Consider the following 21,115-nt stretch of genomic DNA (forward strand, 5'->3'; position numbering starts at 1 on the left):
GCCTCTTCGCCTCTATAAGCCCTTGCGACCTAAAAACGCGATACTAATTGACGAAACTCCAGAAAGACTCCAGGGGCGCCGCCGCCATCGCGAAACTCCAATTTGGGGGACAGAATCTCTGTTCCGGCACGCCGCCGGGACGGGGAAGTGCCCCCGGAAGCCATCTCCATCGACGCCACCGCCTCCATCATGCGCCGTGAGTAGTTCCCCCATGGACTACGGGTTCTAGCTGTAGCTAGTTGGTACGCTCTCTCCCATGTACTTCAATACAATGATCTCATGAGCTGCCTTACATGATTGAGATTCATCTGATGTAATCGGTGTTGTGTTTGTTGGGATCCGATGGATTGTTACTATAAAGTTTATGAAGTTATTGTTGCTGCAATCTTGTTGTGTTTAATGCTTGTCACTAGGGCCCGAGTGGCATGATCTTAGATTTAAGCTCTATACTTATTGCTTAGATTGTATCTACAAGTTGTTTGCACATGTCTATGTCCGGAACCCGAGGCCCCGGAGTGACGACAATTGGGATAAGCTGGAGGGGAAGGCTTAGATATGAGGATCACATGTTTTCACGGAGTGTTAATGCTTTGCTCCGGTGCTCTATTAAAAGGAGTACCTTAATTTCCAGTAGATTCCCTAGAGGCCCGGCTGCCACCGGCTGGTAGGACAAAAGATGTTATGCAAGTTTCTCATTGCGAGCACGTATGCCTACATGATTAATAATCTTGATGTTCTGTCTTAATGCTATTTCAATCCTATCAATTGCCCAACTGCAATTTGTTCACCCAACACTTGTTATTGGAGAGTTACCACTAGTGTAGATAGTTAGGAACCCCGGTCCATCTCTCATCATCATATACTCGTTCCTATATGACATTGGAAGTAGTATCAACTATTTTACAGTGCCATTGCTCTCATATTACTGCTCTATCATTGTTGTGTTATCATTACTACTGCTCTCCATATTACTGCTGCTTTCACATCACCCTCAGTTACTAGTGCTTTTCCAGGTGCAGTTGAATTGATAACTCGGTTGTTAAGGCTTATAAGTATTCTTTACCTCCCTTGTGTCGAATCAATAAATTTGGGTTTTACTTCCCTCGAAGACTGTTGTGATCCCCTATACTTGTGGGTCATCGGTGATCTCACCCCACCACAGCGCAATTTGGGACTCGCTAGGCACCTCTTAAGTGCAAGGTTTTTGCCTGGCTCGCCTCCCTGGATCGCTGCTGGACTAACCAACGGAGATTGCGCCATGGGTTGTCAGATAACGACACTTGTGCGCTGTGTGCTCAAGATTTCGAGTCCATTGCGCATCTCATGATACAATGCTCCTTCTCGCAACAAATCTGGTTCGACGTCTGCAGTAATCTCAACCTTCTATCCTTCATGCCAGATCGCAATGATGAGTTCAACAACTGGTTTGCTACAGCTATCGCGAATGCACAATCGTTGTCCGGAAGGGTGCCAAATCTATCATCATCCTTACCCTGTGGAGGCTTTGGAAGGCCAGAAATGATGTAGTCTTTAAGAACACAACTCCCGACGGACATATTTTGGTTCAGTCGATCCTAGATGAGGCCAACTAGTGGTTGATGGCCAGCGCAAAGGCGCTTCGTCAGGTACCTTTACATGCTAGATCTCCCGACAATAGCTTAGACTAGGGATAGTAGGCCTCAACTAAGTTAGCCTTGTAAAGTTCTTTTTGGTTTTCTCTGAACTTCTTGTAGCTTGGCTACACTTGTATGGTCCCATCTTCTCAATGGCTTCTTCTCATATATAATGACGCATGCTTTGGCACGTGTTCGAGAAAAAGTATATATTTCATAATAGTTACATCTGAATCTGTAGCAAAAATTATGGAACGAAGAGAGTACATTAATTCGTAGTCAAACTACATTTCGAGACGGGGAAGCTGAGAGAGGGCTTCCTTATTATCGCCCATATCGATGACGATTATAAAAAGAAAAAATATCACACTAAGATAACTAGTTATAGTGTATTCAGTGTACTAGTACGTACTCTCTGTCTCTCTGTCCTAAAATAAGTTTTGAACGTTGCCTCCCACTGAATGAATATTCCGGCTTTATGAGACGCACAGATGTTAAACCTGACGTTTGAACTCTGGTGTGCTGAAGGTACAACCACCGCCCTAACCACCCAACCTCAGGTTGGTTCTGCTCTGATCTAAAATAAGTGATTCAAACTTTTTCTTGATATGGATTTATCTACTACTAATATGCGCCCACATCCATCTATATAAAATGAGATAATTATTTTTAAAGAGGTAGTATGTTTCGTGTACTCGTAGTACTAGTATTACCGAAATATTCTCACTTGGAATGGAATATTCTGTAGAAATGTTAGCGCGTAGCGCCTCTTTCAGAGGAGTAGAGGCTACGAAAAGTTAGTTGAAAGGGTGTGTGAGAGAAAGAGAAAGGTAGGAGAAAAACAAAACTGAAAAGATTCTTTCGAAGCGGGAAGGGGAGAGAGGGCTTGGCGGGAAAATGCGAAAAGCGATGGGAAAGGACAACAGGACTACATGAGTTTGTCGCCACGTGTAAAGCACACAACGTTTCGGCCCGCGAGCTTCTTTTCCTTTTGGGTACGGAAGAAACCGTTCGGAATTCTCGAGAAGCCCACGCGATCGGTGATCCATCTCCCTTAATTGACATTTCGCGGACATTGCGAATTACGATACTAGTCACAACACAAAAACTTGCCGAGAAACATACGAACAAGAACACTATCCAGGTATAGGTAATGAGATTGTACCCTCGATGGTCACCTCTACAAAGCGAGAGATGACTCCCGCAGTCCTGCTCCTAACCTCGAAAGTGTTCTCCTCGCAAGTACGAACAAGAACTTGATTAATATGTTTAATGCTTGGTTTGATGATAACCTAGATTTATATAGGCTGAATTTTGCCATGATCACCCTTATACCTAAAGAGAATGAGGCTAGATCCATGAAAAAGTTTAGACCTATTAGCTCGTTGAATTGCTCTTTTAAGATTTTTACCAAAGTCCTAACCAATAGATTGGCTAAAGTCATTGATAGACTTATCTCTTACCATCAATCAGCCTTCATTAGGGGGAGATTTATTCTAGAAAGTGTGGTCACTGCACATGAGGTTATTCATGAAGTGCATAGGAATAAAGATAAAGGGTTAGTTTTAAAACTTGACTATGAGAAGGCATATGATAAAGTTAACCTAGATTTCCTATATGAGGTTTTGGAACTCAGAGGCTTCAACCCCACCTTTATCAGATTTATTAAACAAATTACTCAAGGTGGGTCTGTTGGAGTAAAAGTTAATGATATTGAGGGAGATTTTTTCTTGACTGGCAAAGGCCTAAGACAGGGGGACCCCATTGCCCCTCTCTTATTCAATTGCATTGTAGATGTTTTCTCTAGGATGTTAGTTAAAGGTGTAGATGGTGGTTTAATTAGTGGGCTCTGTCCCAATTTTTTACCTGGAGGTATTGTAAGTCTTCAATATGCTGATGATACTCTTTTGTTCCTTAAAAATGATCAGAGAGTTGCTCTAAATTTAAGATGGATTCTTACTTGTTTTGAACAAATTTCTGGCATGAGGATTAACTTCCATAAGAGTGAGCTTATCCCTATTAACATGGATGCTAGTGAAACCCAACCTTTCTTAGATATTTTCCAATGTGTCATGGGAGATTTCCCTGTTAAATATCTTGGTATCCCTCTGCATTATGACAGATTGAGAAGAGAGGATTTGCAACCTCTCATTGAAAACATTCTTAAAAGGATTACTCGGTTGGAGGGAAGCTTTTATCCTCTGCATGCCAAGAGAATTCTCATTCAGTCTTGTTTAGCTAGTATTCCAATTTATCTCGCTTTCTTTCTTTAAATTCCCAAAGTGGGCCCTGCATCTGATTGATTCACAGATGGCTAACTTTATGTGGAATGATGAAGATGGCAACCATAAAATTCATTTAGCTAATTGGTCCTCCATCTGCATGAAAAAGGAGTTTGGAGGTTTAGGTATTCCAAATCTTCAAGATCTAAACATCTGTTTGATTGGGTCTTGGATTAAGAGATACATTCAGGGGGAAGGGGCTCTCTGGAGAAAAGTTTTGGATGCTAAATATAACACCGGGAACCCAAACATTCTCGTCCTGTCATGATATCCAACCTTCCACTTTCGGAAAGGGGTTATGTGGGCCTCTAAAGCTGTGAAGTTTGGATACAAATGGCAGGTAGGGAATGGTAAATCTATAAAATTCGGGAAGACATTTGGTTTGGTAACTCTCCTTTGGCTACCCAATTCGGGATCTATATTTTGTTTCTAACCGAGCAAAATAAAACCATCTCCGATATCTGGGATGGTCGGGAGATTAGAGGTACTTTTAGGAGAACCTTTACTGATGATATGATGGTCCAGGTGGCTTGAATTGCTAGAGATTGCTAAATCTATATCCTTCTCTCGGGAGGAAGATCGGTTGATCCGGCAATATAACTCGTACGGGATTTATTCATCTAGCTCTCTGTATGCTATTATTAATTTTAGAGGTGTTACTCCAATTTATTTACTTGCTGTTTGGAAATTGAAAATCCCTCCTAGGATCCAAGTTTTCTTATGGTTGTTCTCTCGGAATAAGATCATGACTAGAGATAATCTCGAGAGCTAGAGGTATTCCTAAACCCATGAACTGTGAGATGTGCTCTGAGTTTGAATCAGTTCACCACCTCTTGTTTGAATGTGTTGTGGCTAGATCTATTTGGAACTTATTTGAAGAGATTTTTGAGGTGCATGTTACTAACTTTGAATCAATTGCTTCTAAATGGCTATGTAACAAAAGGTTCATGCACTTTAATGTAGCTTCTTCAGTATGTTACGTGGAGCCTATGGCTTAATAGAAATAGTCTGGTGTTTAACAAAACCACTTGGATTAATGTGAAACAAGTGTGGCGAAGGGTTCTCTTCCTCCTTCGGGACTGGTTGAAACCTTTCAAAGAGCTAGAATCTGGAGAAAACGGTCGATTCATGGACCTGCTGCTAACCAGTTTAAGAGCTCCTCTCTGCCTCCCAGTGGGGTGAGATGTCCCTCCTTCGATCTGGATCTCTTCCCGGAACTCAAGCTTCGATGGCAGAGCGTCGCTGGCCTACCTCCTGGACAACCCTGGTGACTCCCATAAGATTCATGTGGTCACCTGAAGATAGTCTCAAGGAGGACGCCGGCAAGATAAAAGAAATGCTTGGAGAGTTTGGGAGTGTTGCTGGCAACTTCATACTGATCATTTCTCTGTAATGGATTTAGCTATCGTATGTTCTTAGTCTGCACTTTATTACTTTTTAGATCTTGTTCCCATGTTTCTTTTTCGTCTGTGTGTGTGTTTTACTCTGTAAACTTGGCTTCCTTTTTCAATGAAAATGGAGCTGGGGGAGACCCCTGTTGATTAAAAAAAAAAAAACACTACTCTTATGTACTCCATCTGGGCGTCAAACCCTAACCATAACTATAAGTCTATAACTATGCGTCAAACACGCAAAACAGATGTCCCCACCGGTCAAACTAGAGCCGCTCCTTCTTAGAAATGAAATGCGCAGTAACAAAAGGGTACACACTATTTAACATAATATCTTGTGAGTACGATCAGGTAGAAGCGTTAAGGCAACGACATGAGCCTTAAGTTACATGCGAGCAAAACCAGCCTTCGCTATCAGTTTGGTATTACACTGCCGCGATATAAAAGTTTCTTCCAATCCAGGTAACCACGGGATACTCCTTTAGCAGCATCTCACTTCCTGCGGCCTTTTGATTTCTTGGATTTCTTCTTGTTCTTCTGCTTGGGTGCCGCCTTCTGTAAGCCTGAGGCTGCAGCTTTTGCCTCTTCCATGACCGGTTCCACCTCGTTGCCTCCAGTTTCAGGTTCGTTATCTGAGCATCCATTCCAATCATCTGCTCCGTCAGACTGCTGTGGCTGGACAATGGCTGCGGCTTCATTCCTTCTGCCGTCTTCTTTCATGGATGCCCTTTCGTCACATATACAGTTGATGATAATCTGCAGTTTGCTCTCACCGTCTCGCCATACTGAGTATAGATCCTCCACAGTCGCCTTCTCCAACCTGTGATGACAAACAATTTCACACGCAAAACCGTAAATTTCTACAACCTCCCCAGATAACCTACTCATGTTTTGGATTAAACAGAAGTGCATACAATGCCGAAGAAGAGGACATTATCACAAAACATAAGCAGAGTTAACAGTCAAACTGGAGTCGGTAACAATCCAACATTATCTTACCTTGCACAATGTTTTTCTACCTCACTGCAGACATGCCTGACCTCTTGCAATAATCCCGTACTATTTTTTTCTGGAGAGCCTCTTTGCTCAAGCCACAAAACGGCGCCTCTAAGGAATTGAAATACAACGGTTGCATCTTTCTGCAAACACAAGCTTTTAGAACAACTCTATTTGCTAAGCACTGGGACAAACAGAAAAATATAAGCAAACAAGCATTAGAATGTATGAGACTCACCTGGCCTTGCTTGCTGGCTTGAAAAGCCTTAAGCTCTTCCCAGAAGGAATCACTCTCATCACATAAATCTGTTTCACTTGTACTCTCCATCTTATTATCTTGAACCACCTTAGGAATGTTTCCAGTAACGTTGCAGACTTTGTTACCATAAGATTTTTCTGGCAGTGCAGTCTTTTGCTTTACAGGAGTTGGCTCTTCAGGACAAAGAAGAGCCATTACCTTTGGAACGTCACACAAATCCGCTGTGTTAATCGTATGAGCTATGCTTCGACAGATTGTTGGACCTTTCGCTTTCGGTGAACCCATAATTACCATACGATCTCCGATTGCGGCAAGTGCATCAGCAAGAGCCCTTATGAAGTTGCTCGGTGTGCGATACCTCAACTGTAAAGTCGGTACAATCTTCTGAGCGAACTCCTTAGGTAGATCCATAAAGACTCCACACTTGAGAAGAGTATTTGTGACCTCATAGCAACTCCCCAGATCATGAGTTAGGATCAGTGGATAAAGTGTGACCACTAGCCTCAGGAGGACTTCAGGGGGTGAACTACTAGGTGTTGAAGTCTTCCGTGCCCACTCCCACAGCATATTCTTGTCTGTCAAGATAGCCATAATTATCTGAAATATGAAACGCCCAGATAGGTATGCCATATGATCAAGATCGGAATCTGGGCTCGAATTAGATACCAGGCAGGTGTCAAGATAAAGCTTGCTGGTACGGCACTCCAGCATATTGACCAACAGAGATTTTGTGCAGTATATACGACCTTTCTGTAGAAGGTATGACGAAGCCAAGAAACCAAGGAACTCCAAAAGACCCAGATAGCACATTGGGGATATGTAGTCCAATTCATCCCTCCACCTCACACCATTGAAGGTAAAGTCCAGAGCAACCTTAAAGTTCAGGATCAAGGAGGATCTATCAAGACCAGTGTCAAGAAAGCACTTCAAAAATCCAAAAAAATCTGCCCACCCAGAATCATTGTCCACGTACTGTAGTAGCCTTGAAAGTAATGCATCATCCAATCGCCCTGCATGGAGCAGTACCATGGTTGTTTTCCCAAGATGCCCATAAGTCAATTTTTTAATTTTTGGCCGAAGATTTTCACCAAGGGAATCAGCAATCAGACCATAGGCAGCTGGTGAGTCAAGTATAGCAGGTAAGAGGCTCCTCGTTGTCCTATCTCTCCACACAAGATAAACTAACTCAAAGAAGTGACGCACACATAGAGCAGAGAAGCTTCTTAACTTCGTGGTACTTTTCTGCAGGCTGAACTCTGGTTCTTCCAAAAATTTAGCTATCTCATTTATAATGAGGATAGTTCTCACCAGGGCATATGAAGATGCCGGCTTCGGAGGAATTTGAACGATGGATTCCAACTTTCTAAGTACACTCAGACCAACAGAAGACAGCTCATTCATCAAGAAAGACTGGGCACATGGATGAAACTGAAGTACTTCCAGCCAGCATCTGTTGCCATCTTGCTGCAAAGAATTTCTGCCTGTGTTAGAGAGCCAACTTGAGTTAATGTTAAGCACAACATATCGATCATCTTCACCATCTTTCCTCAACCCAAAGTACTTAGCACAAAGATCTTCATACATAACTTCATAATCATTTAATTCTGGGCCATCAGTGTGTCGAAGATGAGATAGTACGTTTACTATGATTGACTTCCAGTTGTTCCAGGCATATGCTAGAGTATGGGGTGATATCTGGTTACGAGCCACAATATCATTAAAGCTACTTTCATCTTCAGATCCTGGCCCTAATTCCAAATTGTATTCAGATGCTCGAGACTGAAGATGAACATCAAGAATCAAACGGGAAGCAACAAATTCAACAAACAAGTTTCCACATTTTCTGCCATCAAGCAATGTACAGTTTAATCTGGAAAGGGACTTGCCCACATCTGACAGTGCATCAGCTTCCAGGCTAGCAAAGAAGTAGAAGCATTCAGAGACATTCGTCGCCATTTCTTTGACTTTTGCAAGCAACCGTTCCTTCTCTGCATATTTTTTCGGAGGCCAGCCTCTACTATTTGAAGACCACATGGAATCTACAACGATATGGAGAAGGAGAAGCTGCGTTGCATCCTCAAATGAACCTGCCTTCTCGAGCATTTCTACCTCCAGCAAGACATCTCCTTTATGCTTTGCTATTCCTGCAACTTCAAGGAAATTCCCCTTTTCCATCTCTAAACTTAACAGTTCATCAACAAGATTCCTAGAGTTCAAGAATGCTCGGACATGATCCATAGAACTGAAAGCCTTAACAAAAGGCATCATATGCTTTATGTCACCACGCTCAAAATGATGCTGAGCACAATTCTCAAGATACGTCTTTCTAATTGCGGAAACCTCCAATTTTGAATTCTCAAACAAATGTTCCTCCTCCAACTGTTTAAGGAACTGCAGGCCAAGATTGAATAATTGCTTTTCTTGCGAGCACATCGAGAAACAGTCGGTGTAACGTTCAGATCTGAAGTACACTTCAGCTGCCTCTGACCAGCACTCAGCCTTGGCAAAACAGTCACCAGCATCCTCAAGCCTGGAAGCACCACATTTTTGCATATAGACCATACCTATGACAATGCAGGGAAAATAATGTTTAGTCAGACAGAGCTGCGTATAGTTCATGTATACAGTAACTCTTCATGGATTCTTAAAAATTTGATAACTCTTTAGGAATAAGTTGTTTGCAAAACGTTGTGGAGTTGATAAATGTCAGAAGTATGGAGAGTTGACAGACCTGCTCTTTTGAAGTCATGTAATTTGATATAGCAGGCAGCAGTTTTCTCATGCATCCCTATGGACTCATAGATTTCTGATGCTGTTTGCAATGAAGCATTGCGCTTCTCCAAATTTGTGGCCATAGCACGGTCAGCAGTTGCTACAAGTCCGGCAGCTCTTGCCCACTTCTCTCTGTATGCATCACCAGCCTTTTCAAAACACATTGTAGCCATTTCGAATTGCCCCTCGTTGAACAACTACAAGAAATAAACATTTCTGAGATGGAATAACAACTCCGAATTTGTGTGCATAAACCCGTTGTTAGACCCAAAAAAAAGGCGCATAACTTTCATGAAAATAAAAAGTCCAAAAACATACCTTGGTTCCCCGTAGCTTCCAATCATCAGTACTACTTCCTGTCCGCATTGCTTGAACGAGAGAAGAATCAAGTAATCTAACCTCTACAAGACACAACTTCTTCCAATAGTCGAACATTGGTCGACAGTAATCGTCAGTATTTTCACATATCCAAAGCCTTTGTCTAGTGCGTGTGATTGCAACATAGAGTTGCTTCAGCTCTGAGCAGAGAAGATGATGCTTGCTTCTGTCGAAACCCGGATGAGATATCTCCTCAGATTGTGCTATAATATCTTTATCTTTCATGTAGCCATACAGAACTCTCCATTTGTTTTTTAAAGGCGATGAGCCAAAAAAGTTGTACAACAGCACATCCTATACAATGTCTTTAAAGTTAGTAAGAATACTCAAAATTCTAAAGCATGACATCGCATGTTAATTTATTTATTTATTGCAGAATGAACACAAATGGAGTGAATTTGTATGCTCGTACCTGGAACTCGAGGCCCTTACATTCAACAATGGTCAAAATAAGAGCCTGTTTACCAACAAGATCAACAATTTGTTTTTTTGTAGCATCATCACGAACTAATATGACTTGCTCAGCACCAAACCCATGCATGTTACCACGCTTACTTTTGATTTCTCCAAATATAGTCATGATTGCATTTTCATCGTTACCAGACTCCAGCAGCACAGGAGCTTCGCCATATACAAGTCCAGTCTCTGGATTAAGTTTGTCAACACTTGACGGGAAAAAGAAGTACAAAAGGCTCATGATACTTTGTGCCATATGAAGGATGCCACAATGTGTGCGGAAATTTTGAGTAAGTTGGAACATATCAGAAAGTTGGACTTGTTTTCCATGTCCTTGATTAGACGCTTCAGTTTCTGAGAGAAATGCAGTATAGAAAAGCGAACGGATATCTTCAAACCTGAAATCGATACCCCTTGCTATAGTCTGTGCAGTGTCACCAGCAAAAAGGAAGCCTTCCTTGAAGTTCCTGCAGACATACTTAAGAAGTGCTATTTGTGTCATAGTTAGATCCTGCACCTCATCTATGTAAACAAAATCCAGCAGATCTCCATTGTAGCCCTCAGATATAAGACTGATGTGAAGACTATTGACAAAATCTGACAAGTCAAACTCCCTGGCAGTCAGTTTCATACTCTCGTAAGCAATGAAAATACTGTAAATCATATCTCTCTTCTCACTGTTCAGTGATGAAAATCTTTTATCTGAGAGCATCACATAATCATGTCTTCCAAGCTTGCTGGTATAAGGCCTGCTTGCTTGATATCTACCCTTTATATGAGAAATTATTTCAGTAAAGACAATGGATGCATCAAGATTCTTGGTCAGGTCTGCATTAAAATGAGGCCAATAGGAAGCAGCAAATTTCTCATAGGTGACTTCCTTCAATTCAATAAATGTTTGCAGTGCACGAGATTTTGATTGCCCTCTCTCGGTGCTATTGTTCATTTCAGCATAGAACACATCAAAAAATGATGTACGACATGTTCCATCAAGCATCATCAAGAACTTTCGATATGTTATAGTAAGAGGATAGTGCTCATGAGGTAGATTGCTAAAATTGTCAGGTATTTCTGTAAATTCTTCCTGGTCATCAATGACGTCATGCATGTGAAGAATGCTAGGCTGATCAGAGACATCGCCAGAGCCAAACCTACAAAGGGTTGAAATAACTTACAACAAATATGATGAACATGGTTGATATAATTCATTAATAACAAAATATCATTCGAAGAGTGTAAATTACAAAAAAATAAAACTCCCCCAGTCCAACCAAGCACATCTTTCAAACCTTCTACCATCTAGGATTTTAAAAGATTTTGGTAATTGGGTGGCCTGTGTGGCTTGGTAGCCCCAGCATAATGTTGTTACCATCTAGCCATGGGGCTTTATTAACTTAAAGCTTTGTGCCTTCTATCTAAAAAAGGGCTAGTCATCATTAGGATAATGCTATTTACAATTATTAAAGTACATTAGAGAGAAAATGTACTCCCTCTGTCCCAAAAAGGATGTCACAGATTTTTCTAAATTTGGATTATCTAGACGCAATTTAGTGTATAGATACATCCAAATTTAGACAAATCTGCGACATCCTTTTTAGACGGACGAATACATCAGATGGATAAAACCGTTAACCCTTTGAAAGGGCATGCCAAAGGAAGCATCTGAAAAGTTTGAACTTAAAAAACGAAGCACCCTCGCTAAAATGCAGTAGAATGGAGTGAGTACAGTGGGAAATAAATATTGAACAAACTTGCGCATGTATTTCTGTTCATTTTAAATATATGTAAAAAAAATGAAAATGCTAAACATGTGTAAAACTTCTGAACGTGGCTCTAGAACATACTTACTTTTTAAGTCCGGAAATGTGATTCTTTATGGCTGAACACAACTTTGGGCTTACAGTGATAAATACTTGTTTCATAAATCTTTCTTTTCCATCATTCAGTGGCATCATACTTTTGTCATCCAGTCCAGACAAATCATCTTCATTGAAATTTAGACCTTGGGAGGCAATCAATGACTGCTGCTCTTTTTGAATCAGTTTCATTGTCAATACAGTGGTTTTTCCAGTGCCTGACCTCCCAAGTATAAAGCTAGTGAGCGGGAACTGGATTATCTCCTTCTCTTCATCAGTCAGTTCAAAGGGGATATCGATTTCAGAACCATCAGAAGCTGTCAGCAAATGCTGTGCCACTCCAGAAGATAATGAATAGAATTTCATCAGCAAGAAGCTTTCGCTAACTTTTGAATTTTCCATAGCATATGATGTATCCACGAGATCAGGCTCGTCCTGAGCATCAACTTTACAATCCTTCTTATAGCGAATCATTTCATGATCAACATCCCAAACCATAGGAACCTCCAGTTTCCTGTTATCCACCAAAAAAAAGGAGGCAAAAATTAAGAAGAATGCTACAAGCAGCCCACTGGTAAGCATGTGTATTTACAAACAGTTCATTTTCAAGCATCGAAGGTGAAAGGACCCAAGAACCTGAGAATAACCAGTAACAATGAACAACACATACCCTAGTGTCTGCACTCTTCTGCAGTGATCCAGGTAATCATCTGTGTACATGGAAAAAAGGTACTCCAGACGGTGTACGGTTCTTTCAACATGTTGCTGTGACAGTAGGTCCCAAATTCTTATCATCTGGAAATACCTGTTTTCACTCTTCTCCACGTCGGTACTCCAAATAAGATGAAGTTCCCTGATCTTGTACACTTTTGCAAGATTGGAAACACCAGGCATATCTAAGTTCCTAACAGTTGTCCTCCAACCACCGCCAAGTTTGATAAGCTTTTGGAGTATTTCCCTCCTGAGCTGCGATGATTTTAGCTTGGTGAAGGACTTTCTAAACTCATCACTAACAATGACCTGTTGAATTTACAAATACACAAAATGGAGCCTGAGAAAGAAAAAATTCAAGAGAATAAAAACAATAGGTATGTTTTAAACAAAGTTATAGAAATAACTATATATTGGCATAGCACGGTGCAAAGTAGCACATGTCCCCCTAAATTGTAATTACAAACTTCTCCATTTACAAACAGCATAACAGAGACAAGCAACCACAATTATGAATACAAAGAGTAAAGACACTCCATTTACAAACAGCATAACAGAGACAAGCAACCACAATTATGAATACAAAGAGTAAAGACACATTAATTCATAACAACGAAAAATCACATGCTAAAGAATTGTATATTCAATAATAACCGAGTACTCCCTGAAAATAAGCATGAGTGCCATCACACGCGTGCATGTAGCTTGCATTCCAGTAAACTAAATGCTACAGAGTCCATGAATTTGTATATTGATAGAAGGTCAGCACAATTGGTGTAAAGCTACAGAGCTGCCCACGGTGGCGTGAACCCAACCAACAGGGGAAATTGCTACAAAACTAAACTACTAGCAAAAAGAAAAGGAGGAAAAGAAAGGTAGAATTAGAGGGGGCGCATGAAAGTACGGTCAAATTCAAACTGATTAAACATCACTATGTTACTTACCTTCCATCTGGTATTGCTGAAAACAGCTGAATCAGCATTAAGAAGATCGTCAAGTTGATCAAGCTCTTGCTTTACTTGCAAAACCAACTTACATATGGTCGCATCATTGGTGGCATCGAAAACACAATTACGTCTTCGAGCATCAGCAACAAGGTCTGTCCAGATAGTCCGACTTTTGTACAGAGTATGAGCATTCCCAACAATCCATAGACAGTGCCTGCATCATATAAAGCATCCATCAGATGATTTACATTATTAGTCTGACACACTTTGAACAGCAATAAAACAAAGGCCCGCAGAAAAAAAAATGCTCACTTCGCTCTGGTTAGAGCAACATTTGTTCTTTGGTTATCAGCAAGAAATCCAACAACTCCTTTGCCATTGGATCTAACAGTTGATAGTATTATTACATCATCCTCTTCTCCTTGGAAACCATCAATGCTCTTGACGCGCACATGAAAGCCATCACATTTGTCGTATTTTTTGCCAAGTCTACCTTTTAGTGTATCAACTTGAGAACTATATGGAGAAACCACACCAACGCTGAGCCTTTGGCCTGTACTTTTCCAACCTGCAGAATAAACTGAACTGGTAAGTTACTTATCTTTCGGGGTCGATTTTGCATAAGGCTAGTAATAGAAAAAAACTAGTAAACTTACGTTTATTCTATATCAGGTATCAGCTTGCAATTGGCATAGCATCACTTTTCTATTCTCAAGAAAAAAATTTACTAAGGGGTTCCATGTAGTGGCGAACAACTCTAATGGAGCAAGATGTGTCATCTTTCATGCATCTACTTAAATGTTCTCTGTTTTCTAAATAAAAATGTAATGTTATCAATTAAACAGGAAACTAAATGACAAAGAACTAGCTGGCAGACATATGTAGGGAAATGAATTTTCATAAACCCAGATTGATGGAGGCAACACATCAGAAGATACACAAGAAGCTAGACCGTTGAACATATTTCTATCAGTGAAGGTTATGTAACATGTAAAACAAGAGAGGGAGACCCTATAAGCTACTAAAGATGTCATGTTATATCAGCCAAGTAGCTTCATATAGCGTTTCTATCAGTAAAGGTTATGCAACATCTAAAACAATAAAGGAAGACCCTACAAGCTTCTAACGATGCCACGTTCTATCAGCCAAGTAGGTTCATTCAGAAACAAATTAATAACAACCAAGGATATCGAAGCAGGATATTATGGTTGCAAGAAAAGATAAGGTTCAGCTTTGACATACATCTAAAGATCGTTTGGATCAGATGTAGAACAACAGCAACTTCAACCATGTTTCTTCGACTATTTCCTGCGCCCTCTTTGTCTTCCCTTCCATCCGTGACATTTATAAAAGTGTAGCTGCCAAATGGGAGGCATGTGTAATCCTTATTATAGCTAGGAGACAGCACATTGGAGCCATCTAAAATCTTCCTCTCATAAAACTGAGCATTTGGAAACAAGCTGATACAGGGATTCATGCGATACTGTATATTCAGCAAATGTTTTTCGAATTTTAGCATAACCAATCTCCCAAAAAGACTTGTACCAAATCCAGCTTCTTTGCACACCTAAAGATTAACAATGAAACGTACAAACTAAGATTATCATGAATAGATAAATAACAATAGAGTAAAAGATAAAGCCTTTAAAATTTTCATGCAAAATTTGTTGTTCAGTATCACAAGTTCATCTCCACAAATATATATATATGCTACCTCCATCCCAAAGCTTAAGGCTTATATGATTTTTATAAAGTCAAACTATGTCATGTTTGACTAAGCTTTTACCAAAAATCATTAACATGCAAAATGCAAAATTAATATCATTAAATAGATAATGAAATATATTTTCGTGTGGCATCTACAAAATATTATATTTGTTGATAGATTGTTCTAAAAGTTTGGTCAAACTTTACTTGGTTTGACTTTTCAAAAAAATATAAGCCTTAAGCTTTGGGATGGAGGTAGTATATATAAACACCAGTTGATAAATCCAGCACATCTCAACCATCAAACCACGTCAATCCAACAATGCCAAACGCGCTTCCCGCCGTTCCCATGAATGATTCTTACTCTTAGAAGATTGGACTGATATATGCTTCCACTCTTGTATTTACTTCTTTTTTAACCATTAGAACTGTTTATGGGTCGTGTTTTCCATCGGATTTTAAAAATATCATTTGTGTTGACATCTCCAAGTTTGGATAATTTTGATGTTTGCTGTTCTTATTGTTTTTTCTTAGACTTTACAACGGCAAAAAAAAATGTACGGTTGTATGGTAAAATTGTATTTAAAAATAAATAAATTATGTAGACAAGAAGTGCATATGGAACTGCATCGATACCATATTGAATTGCACGCATCAGGCAGTTCAGCCAAAAATCCGAACTGATGGAGATGGGTGGGCTTATATTTTAATAGTGCGTTGCATGTGCATAGTTACTATTGTTGTGGACAAATGCGACAATGGCTAAAAAAATTGATGTAACACGTTTCTATCAGAAGTTGATGTTGTAGACCAATGCACCTATAACTATGGAATGACAGTATGACACCATGGAGTATAAAAAAAATGTAAGGTGAAACTTACTTGACTTTTAACCATTGCACTCAGCTGACAGTCATCTCCAACCAAAACAACATGCTTCAACCAATGAAGACGTAGCGGAATCACCAACTCACACTCCCGCACTTGAGCAGCCTCATCAACAATTAAGACATCGAGGGTGCAATCTCCATGTGATGCAACCGATAAGAGCTAGAGGTAGTACAGAAAAGAAGTGTAGCATTACGTATGCAGTAGCGCTGGACCCAGTTATTGTCTTTTCCAGTGGGTAAATCAAGCGATTGTTGCAGATCTTTAAGCAATTTAAGGCATGCAGACCTTGCACCATCCAGTTCCTTCTCAGTAGAAGACTGTGGACAAACAGAGTTTTCAGTTGACAGACAACCAAGGACCCTTTTCAAGCCCTCATCTGTCAAGTTTACGTTGCACAGAAGGGCACCAAAAATTTCCAGCATATTAAGCAATGTAGATAGATTTATGACACTATCATGAGAAAATTTACTTCGAGGGAGGTGAATACACAAATTCACTATGCATCTCTTAAGAGCTACTGCTGTCACATCAAATTGTTTCTTCACGAAGTCCAGAAAGCACACAGGTTCACTTGTTTCATCATCCTCGAGAAGCATATCATACAGTGAAGCACAGTCGTCAAAAAAGGATACCATCGAAGCTATTCTGTACTTCCATCCAGACAATGATGAAAAGCACTCAACAAGTTCGTCCACACGAAAATCCAAGAAAACATCCTGGAGATCCTCAGTGATGTCCATGTTATACTTGTTCCCAAATAGCAAGACATCTCCAAGAGAAAAGGGTAGCCCATTTTCATCAATGTGTTCGCTGAAATCCTTCAAGTTTTGAAGGAAACGAGTGCAAACTCCAACGACAGCAACATTAGTGGGAGCACAAGTAAGAGTTCTGCATTTCACACATGCCAAAGCCCACAGTAAAGCACTAACAGTCTTGGTCTTCCCAGTACCTGGTGGACCCCATATAAGCTTCATGAGGTTTGTATGCCTACATTGTACAGCTGAGATCACATACTCAATAGCATCGACTTGAGATTGATTAAGTTCAATCGATAGTAATTGCTCTGCCAAAGAAGGAAGACAGCCCCCATCCTGTTTAACACAGATGCCACATGCATCTTCACCCTGTAACAGACCCAACAAAGAGGAGCTCAACAAAAGTTAAGAGGCCAGTTATTACTGGCAATGAAAAGAGCAATTAAACTAAAATGCAACTATCAAGGTTATATTACCAAATTTTGGGGAGCTAAAAGCGATTTGATTACTGTGAAATTGTTGCCCATGTCTGTGTCATAGGAAAGTGCTTGCCATATCCTTTTGTTTGTCATGATATTATTGAGAAATATTGCATGTGTGAGTTTACTCAAGTCTTCTTCGGAACCAATATCCTTTGTAACTTTAACTCTGAAGCCCTTCTGGTATTCATCATCCAAAGAAACCTCAGTAACCATTGCCAAGCAATATGTCACACCATAGCGGTTCAAGTCCTCCGAAGCTCCAGGTCTCAAGCTAGACAGGATAAATATATCACCATTCCTTGCAGTATATGCTTCAGCAGAAAAACCAGCCCCATTGTCCCAAAAGTCCACATCCATGTAGTATCCTGTCTTTCCTGCAACCTCCATCGAGAGTATTTTCGACGAGGGTGCTTCATTGATGAGTTCAAGGCATGAGCACAGATCTGACCTTGTTTCTTCAATCAGAGGCGCACGAAACGCCTGGAGATAGTGATCAACTGACTTGAAGTTGCAGGGAATAGTCTCAACCTGCACAAAAAGGTTATATATGAAAATATGATTATAGCTAGAAAAAGATTCTTTAATGATTGCTTCAGCAAATGGCATGCAGCTAATTCTGGCACCTTTGAACAGAACTAATGCTTGAAGTCAATTTCATCTACTGCAATATCGAGCATATATAGTTCTAAAAAACAATACAAGGCATAAGCTGCTCATAATCATATCAAAGACATAACTTTTCATATTGAACCTATTCATGGCTGGACAATCTGATCCAGACAATCTGCTCATATCAAAAACAATACAGGTCATAAGCTACTAATAGAGGTTACCGCAAGTAATCAACCAAAGACATAACTTGTCATAATAATAATTTATAATTTGTGTCACCAACATATATACAACTTATACCTGTCTTGCCGCATGTATGATTGCGGTATCTCATTATTTTTCAGAATGAGACAGGTTCAATCATGCTACAACAACCGTAACCCGTCACTAATGTTGGTGCATCATGGGCATAGCAAAAGTAAATAGTGCGTCATGATTTTGAGCAGCAGTGGACTGACACCTCCGTGGGCAATATGAAAATCATACATTACATCTACGACATGAATGGGTCACAAACGGCACCAACGAGCAGCAGCAACATGGTACCTGCTGAAATACCAAGTGCAACGATTGCTGGGTCAGATTGCCCAGCCATGCCAACTGCATTTCACTGTCACGTGCATATCCAAATGACCAACTCCGACTACGCACGAACAGAAAGTGCACTACGAGCGACAAATCAATCGATCAATCACCAGATATAAGCGCAACTAGAAACCTAGCCCACGTGCACTTGGCCAGTACGGAGTCCGTACGGATGCACAGATTCGAAAAAGAAAAGAAAAGAAACAACCGCCACGGCCGCAGAAACCATCATTCCGGAACTAGCGGCGCGGGCCGAGGGATCGGTCACGCACCTTCCCCCTGTAGAGGTCGTCGTCGGCGATCTGCTGGATCGACCAGGAGAGCACTATGTCACCCAAATCCATCTCGTCCCCCATGTCGCCGCCTTGCCTCGTGCCCTAGCCGTCGTTCACGCGCGAACACCGGAGAAAGCAGGCGGCATTTGCGAGGAGGAGGAGGTGGAGGTGGTGGGGGTGGTCTTCGTCTCTGGAGGAGGCCTGGAGGAGTCGCTTCGAGTCAAGGCGGCGGCGGCTGTGCTGTGTGGAGAGAGGCGAGAGGCGAGAGGCGAGAGTGATCAATGAATGTGAAAGGCAGATACTACTGCGCAGAGAAATCTTTTGCTTCTGCGGAGATGATGGTGGACAGCTACAGAGTCTGGGGAGTCGGGCCCCTTTTTACGGGGAAGGTAAAGAGACCGGTGCCGTGAATGCTTGAATGGACTGCACATTGATCACGGGTCGTGGGAGAGTGGCTCCCGTTTTACGGAGCGTCGGCGAACTGCAGTAAACTTTTTGGTGATGGTAAAAAATACGGATAGGACGTGCTTAGGGTTGGTCTTCGGCGGGTCGTTTCTTTTTCTCGTCACGGCCAGGGTGCAGTGTACGTACGCGTGCACACCAAGTACTACTCCCTCCATCTCAAAGCATAGGGTGTAAATATATTTTTCAAAATTTTCATCATAGAATAAGACGCGGGGTCTTTTTTACCCGTATACTTCCAAAATTTACCCCTCTCAACCATTTAACTTCACCTAAATTATCGCAGCAGAGACTTTATTTATGCGGCCTTCATTGCTCTTCCACAGCGTATGCGCAAGATTACCCAAAGATTTAGGAAGCTAGCAATTAATGGGGCGCATCTATTGGTCATGCAAATGCATGCGGAGAAGAAAGGACGGTTATCGTTCTGCGTGCAGGAGAGATATACGACGAAACAGCTAATCGTGAGTAAATTAAACGACAAATTACATAATTTATTAGGGATACGTAAGATTGGAAAGTTTTGCTATCGAATGGATTCTCCTTAATAAACGAGCCAGATAATTTACGCCCTATGCTTTGAGATGGAGGGAGTACAGTCTAAGGGCAAGAGCATGACACCCACGCCAGCATCGACACCAACCGGCAGCGCCTAGTGGTTACAGGCTGGCCTTTTTTCATTTTTCTCGACTTACACAATGATTCAATGATAATTATAGAAAATAAATGAAAAATGATGGCGAATAATTATCGCTAAACGGTAGTACATTAATACGACGAGTCGGCATACCCCACGCCAACACCCTGTTGGTTCCAGGCTGGTCATTTGAGATGCGGCATGGACAGACTAGAGACACGTGTTCGCTCTAGGCGGAGCATAACACCCACGTCAGCACCGACCCCCACCGTCAGCCCAAGTGGGTTCTAGGCTGGCCATTTTTTCAGTTTCCTCAATTCACGCAACGATTCAATGAAAATTATAGAAAATAAATGAAAATGGTAGCAAATAAATTATCATAAAATAATAATACATTAATCAGGCGTTTCCGCATACACCAAAGTACCAAAATGATCTCAAATTACATGCAGTTTCATGAACAAACACGCAAAATTACATAAATATGGAGTGGGATCACTTGTTGAGATATCTGATCATCTTTTGCTTCTTCTTGAACCAAGCCCTTCTAACCGAGTTCATGATGCTCAAGTCGGTCATCATGATCTAGTTCTCCTCGGTGAGTAGTTTGAGCTTTACTTTCTTTTGCTTGAACTTAAATTCCTTTGACGTTGCAAGTGCATTGGGCTCAACTTTCTTTTCCTTAGAGCATCTCCAACAGAGGCTCTAAAATTTGGCGCTGTAAAAGCCGTTTGCAGCGCGCTCGATCCGGATATAGCGCGCGGCGCCGACGCGTGCTTCGCCAGAGGCTCTATTTTACAGCGCAACCACGAAGCCGAAAAACAACCCTCCACCAGAGGCTGTAAAATAGAGCTCCACAAACAAGTTTCTTCAACATTCATAGAACAAACAAGATCAAACAGAGCTACAAATAAATCTGAAAAATTCAACTAAATTACTGCGCATTATCCATGTAGCTAGAAATTGATCTAGCTAGCAAGCTAGCAATCGAATCTCCATGCGCGGCCGGCCGAAATTAGTTCGTGCGTGCGTGCGCCGCCACATCAAT

General features: G+C 41.1%; 2 protein-coding genes across 2 annotated transcripts in view; both read right to left on the bottom strand.

Annotated features, from left to right (window-relative positions):
- The window catches only part of LOC124671400, a 10,934-nt gene extending 9,674 nt beyond the window's left edge, over nt 1-1,260 (bottom strand). The window contains exon 1 of the mRNA XM_047207774.1: nt 1,243-1,260. Coding sequence (XP_047063730.1) covers nt 1,243-1,260 — 18 coding nt within the window. The remainder of the gene's footprint in view (nt 1-1,242) is intronic.
- Nucleotides 1,261-5,778: 4,518 nt separating this feature from the next.
- On the bottom strand, nt 5,779-19,049 carry LOC124671402. Its single transcript, XM_047207775.1, is given in 18 exon segments — nt 5,779-6,106; nt 6,286-6,425; nt 6,521-8,018; nt 8,103-9,105; nt 9,273-9,510; nt 9,632-9,985; nt 10,104-11,298; nt 11,996-12,517; nt 12,674-13,023; nt 13,140-13,162; nt 13,655-13,875; nt 13,974-14,229; nt 14,904-15,228; nt 16,251-16,384; nt 16,387-16,418; nt 16,545-17,383; nt 17,491-18,024; nt 18,966-19,049. Coding segments are annotated over 18 exon segments (8,076 nt in total).
- Between the last annotated feature and the right edge of the window lie 2,066 nt (nt 19,050-21,115).

The sequence above is a fragment of the Lolium rigidum genome, chromosome 7 (assembly GCF_022539505.1).
Source record: "Lolium rigidum isolate FL_2022 chromosome 7, APGP_CSIRO_Lrig_0.1, whole genome shotgun sequence".
NCBI lineage: Eukaryota > Viridiplantae > Streptophyta > Magnoliopsida > Poales > Poaceae > Lolium > Lolium rigidum.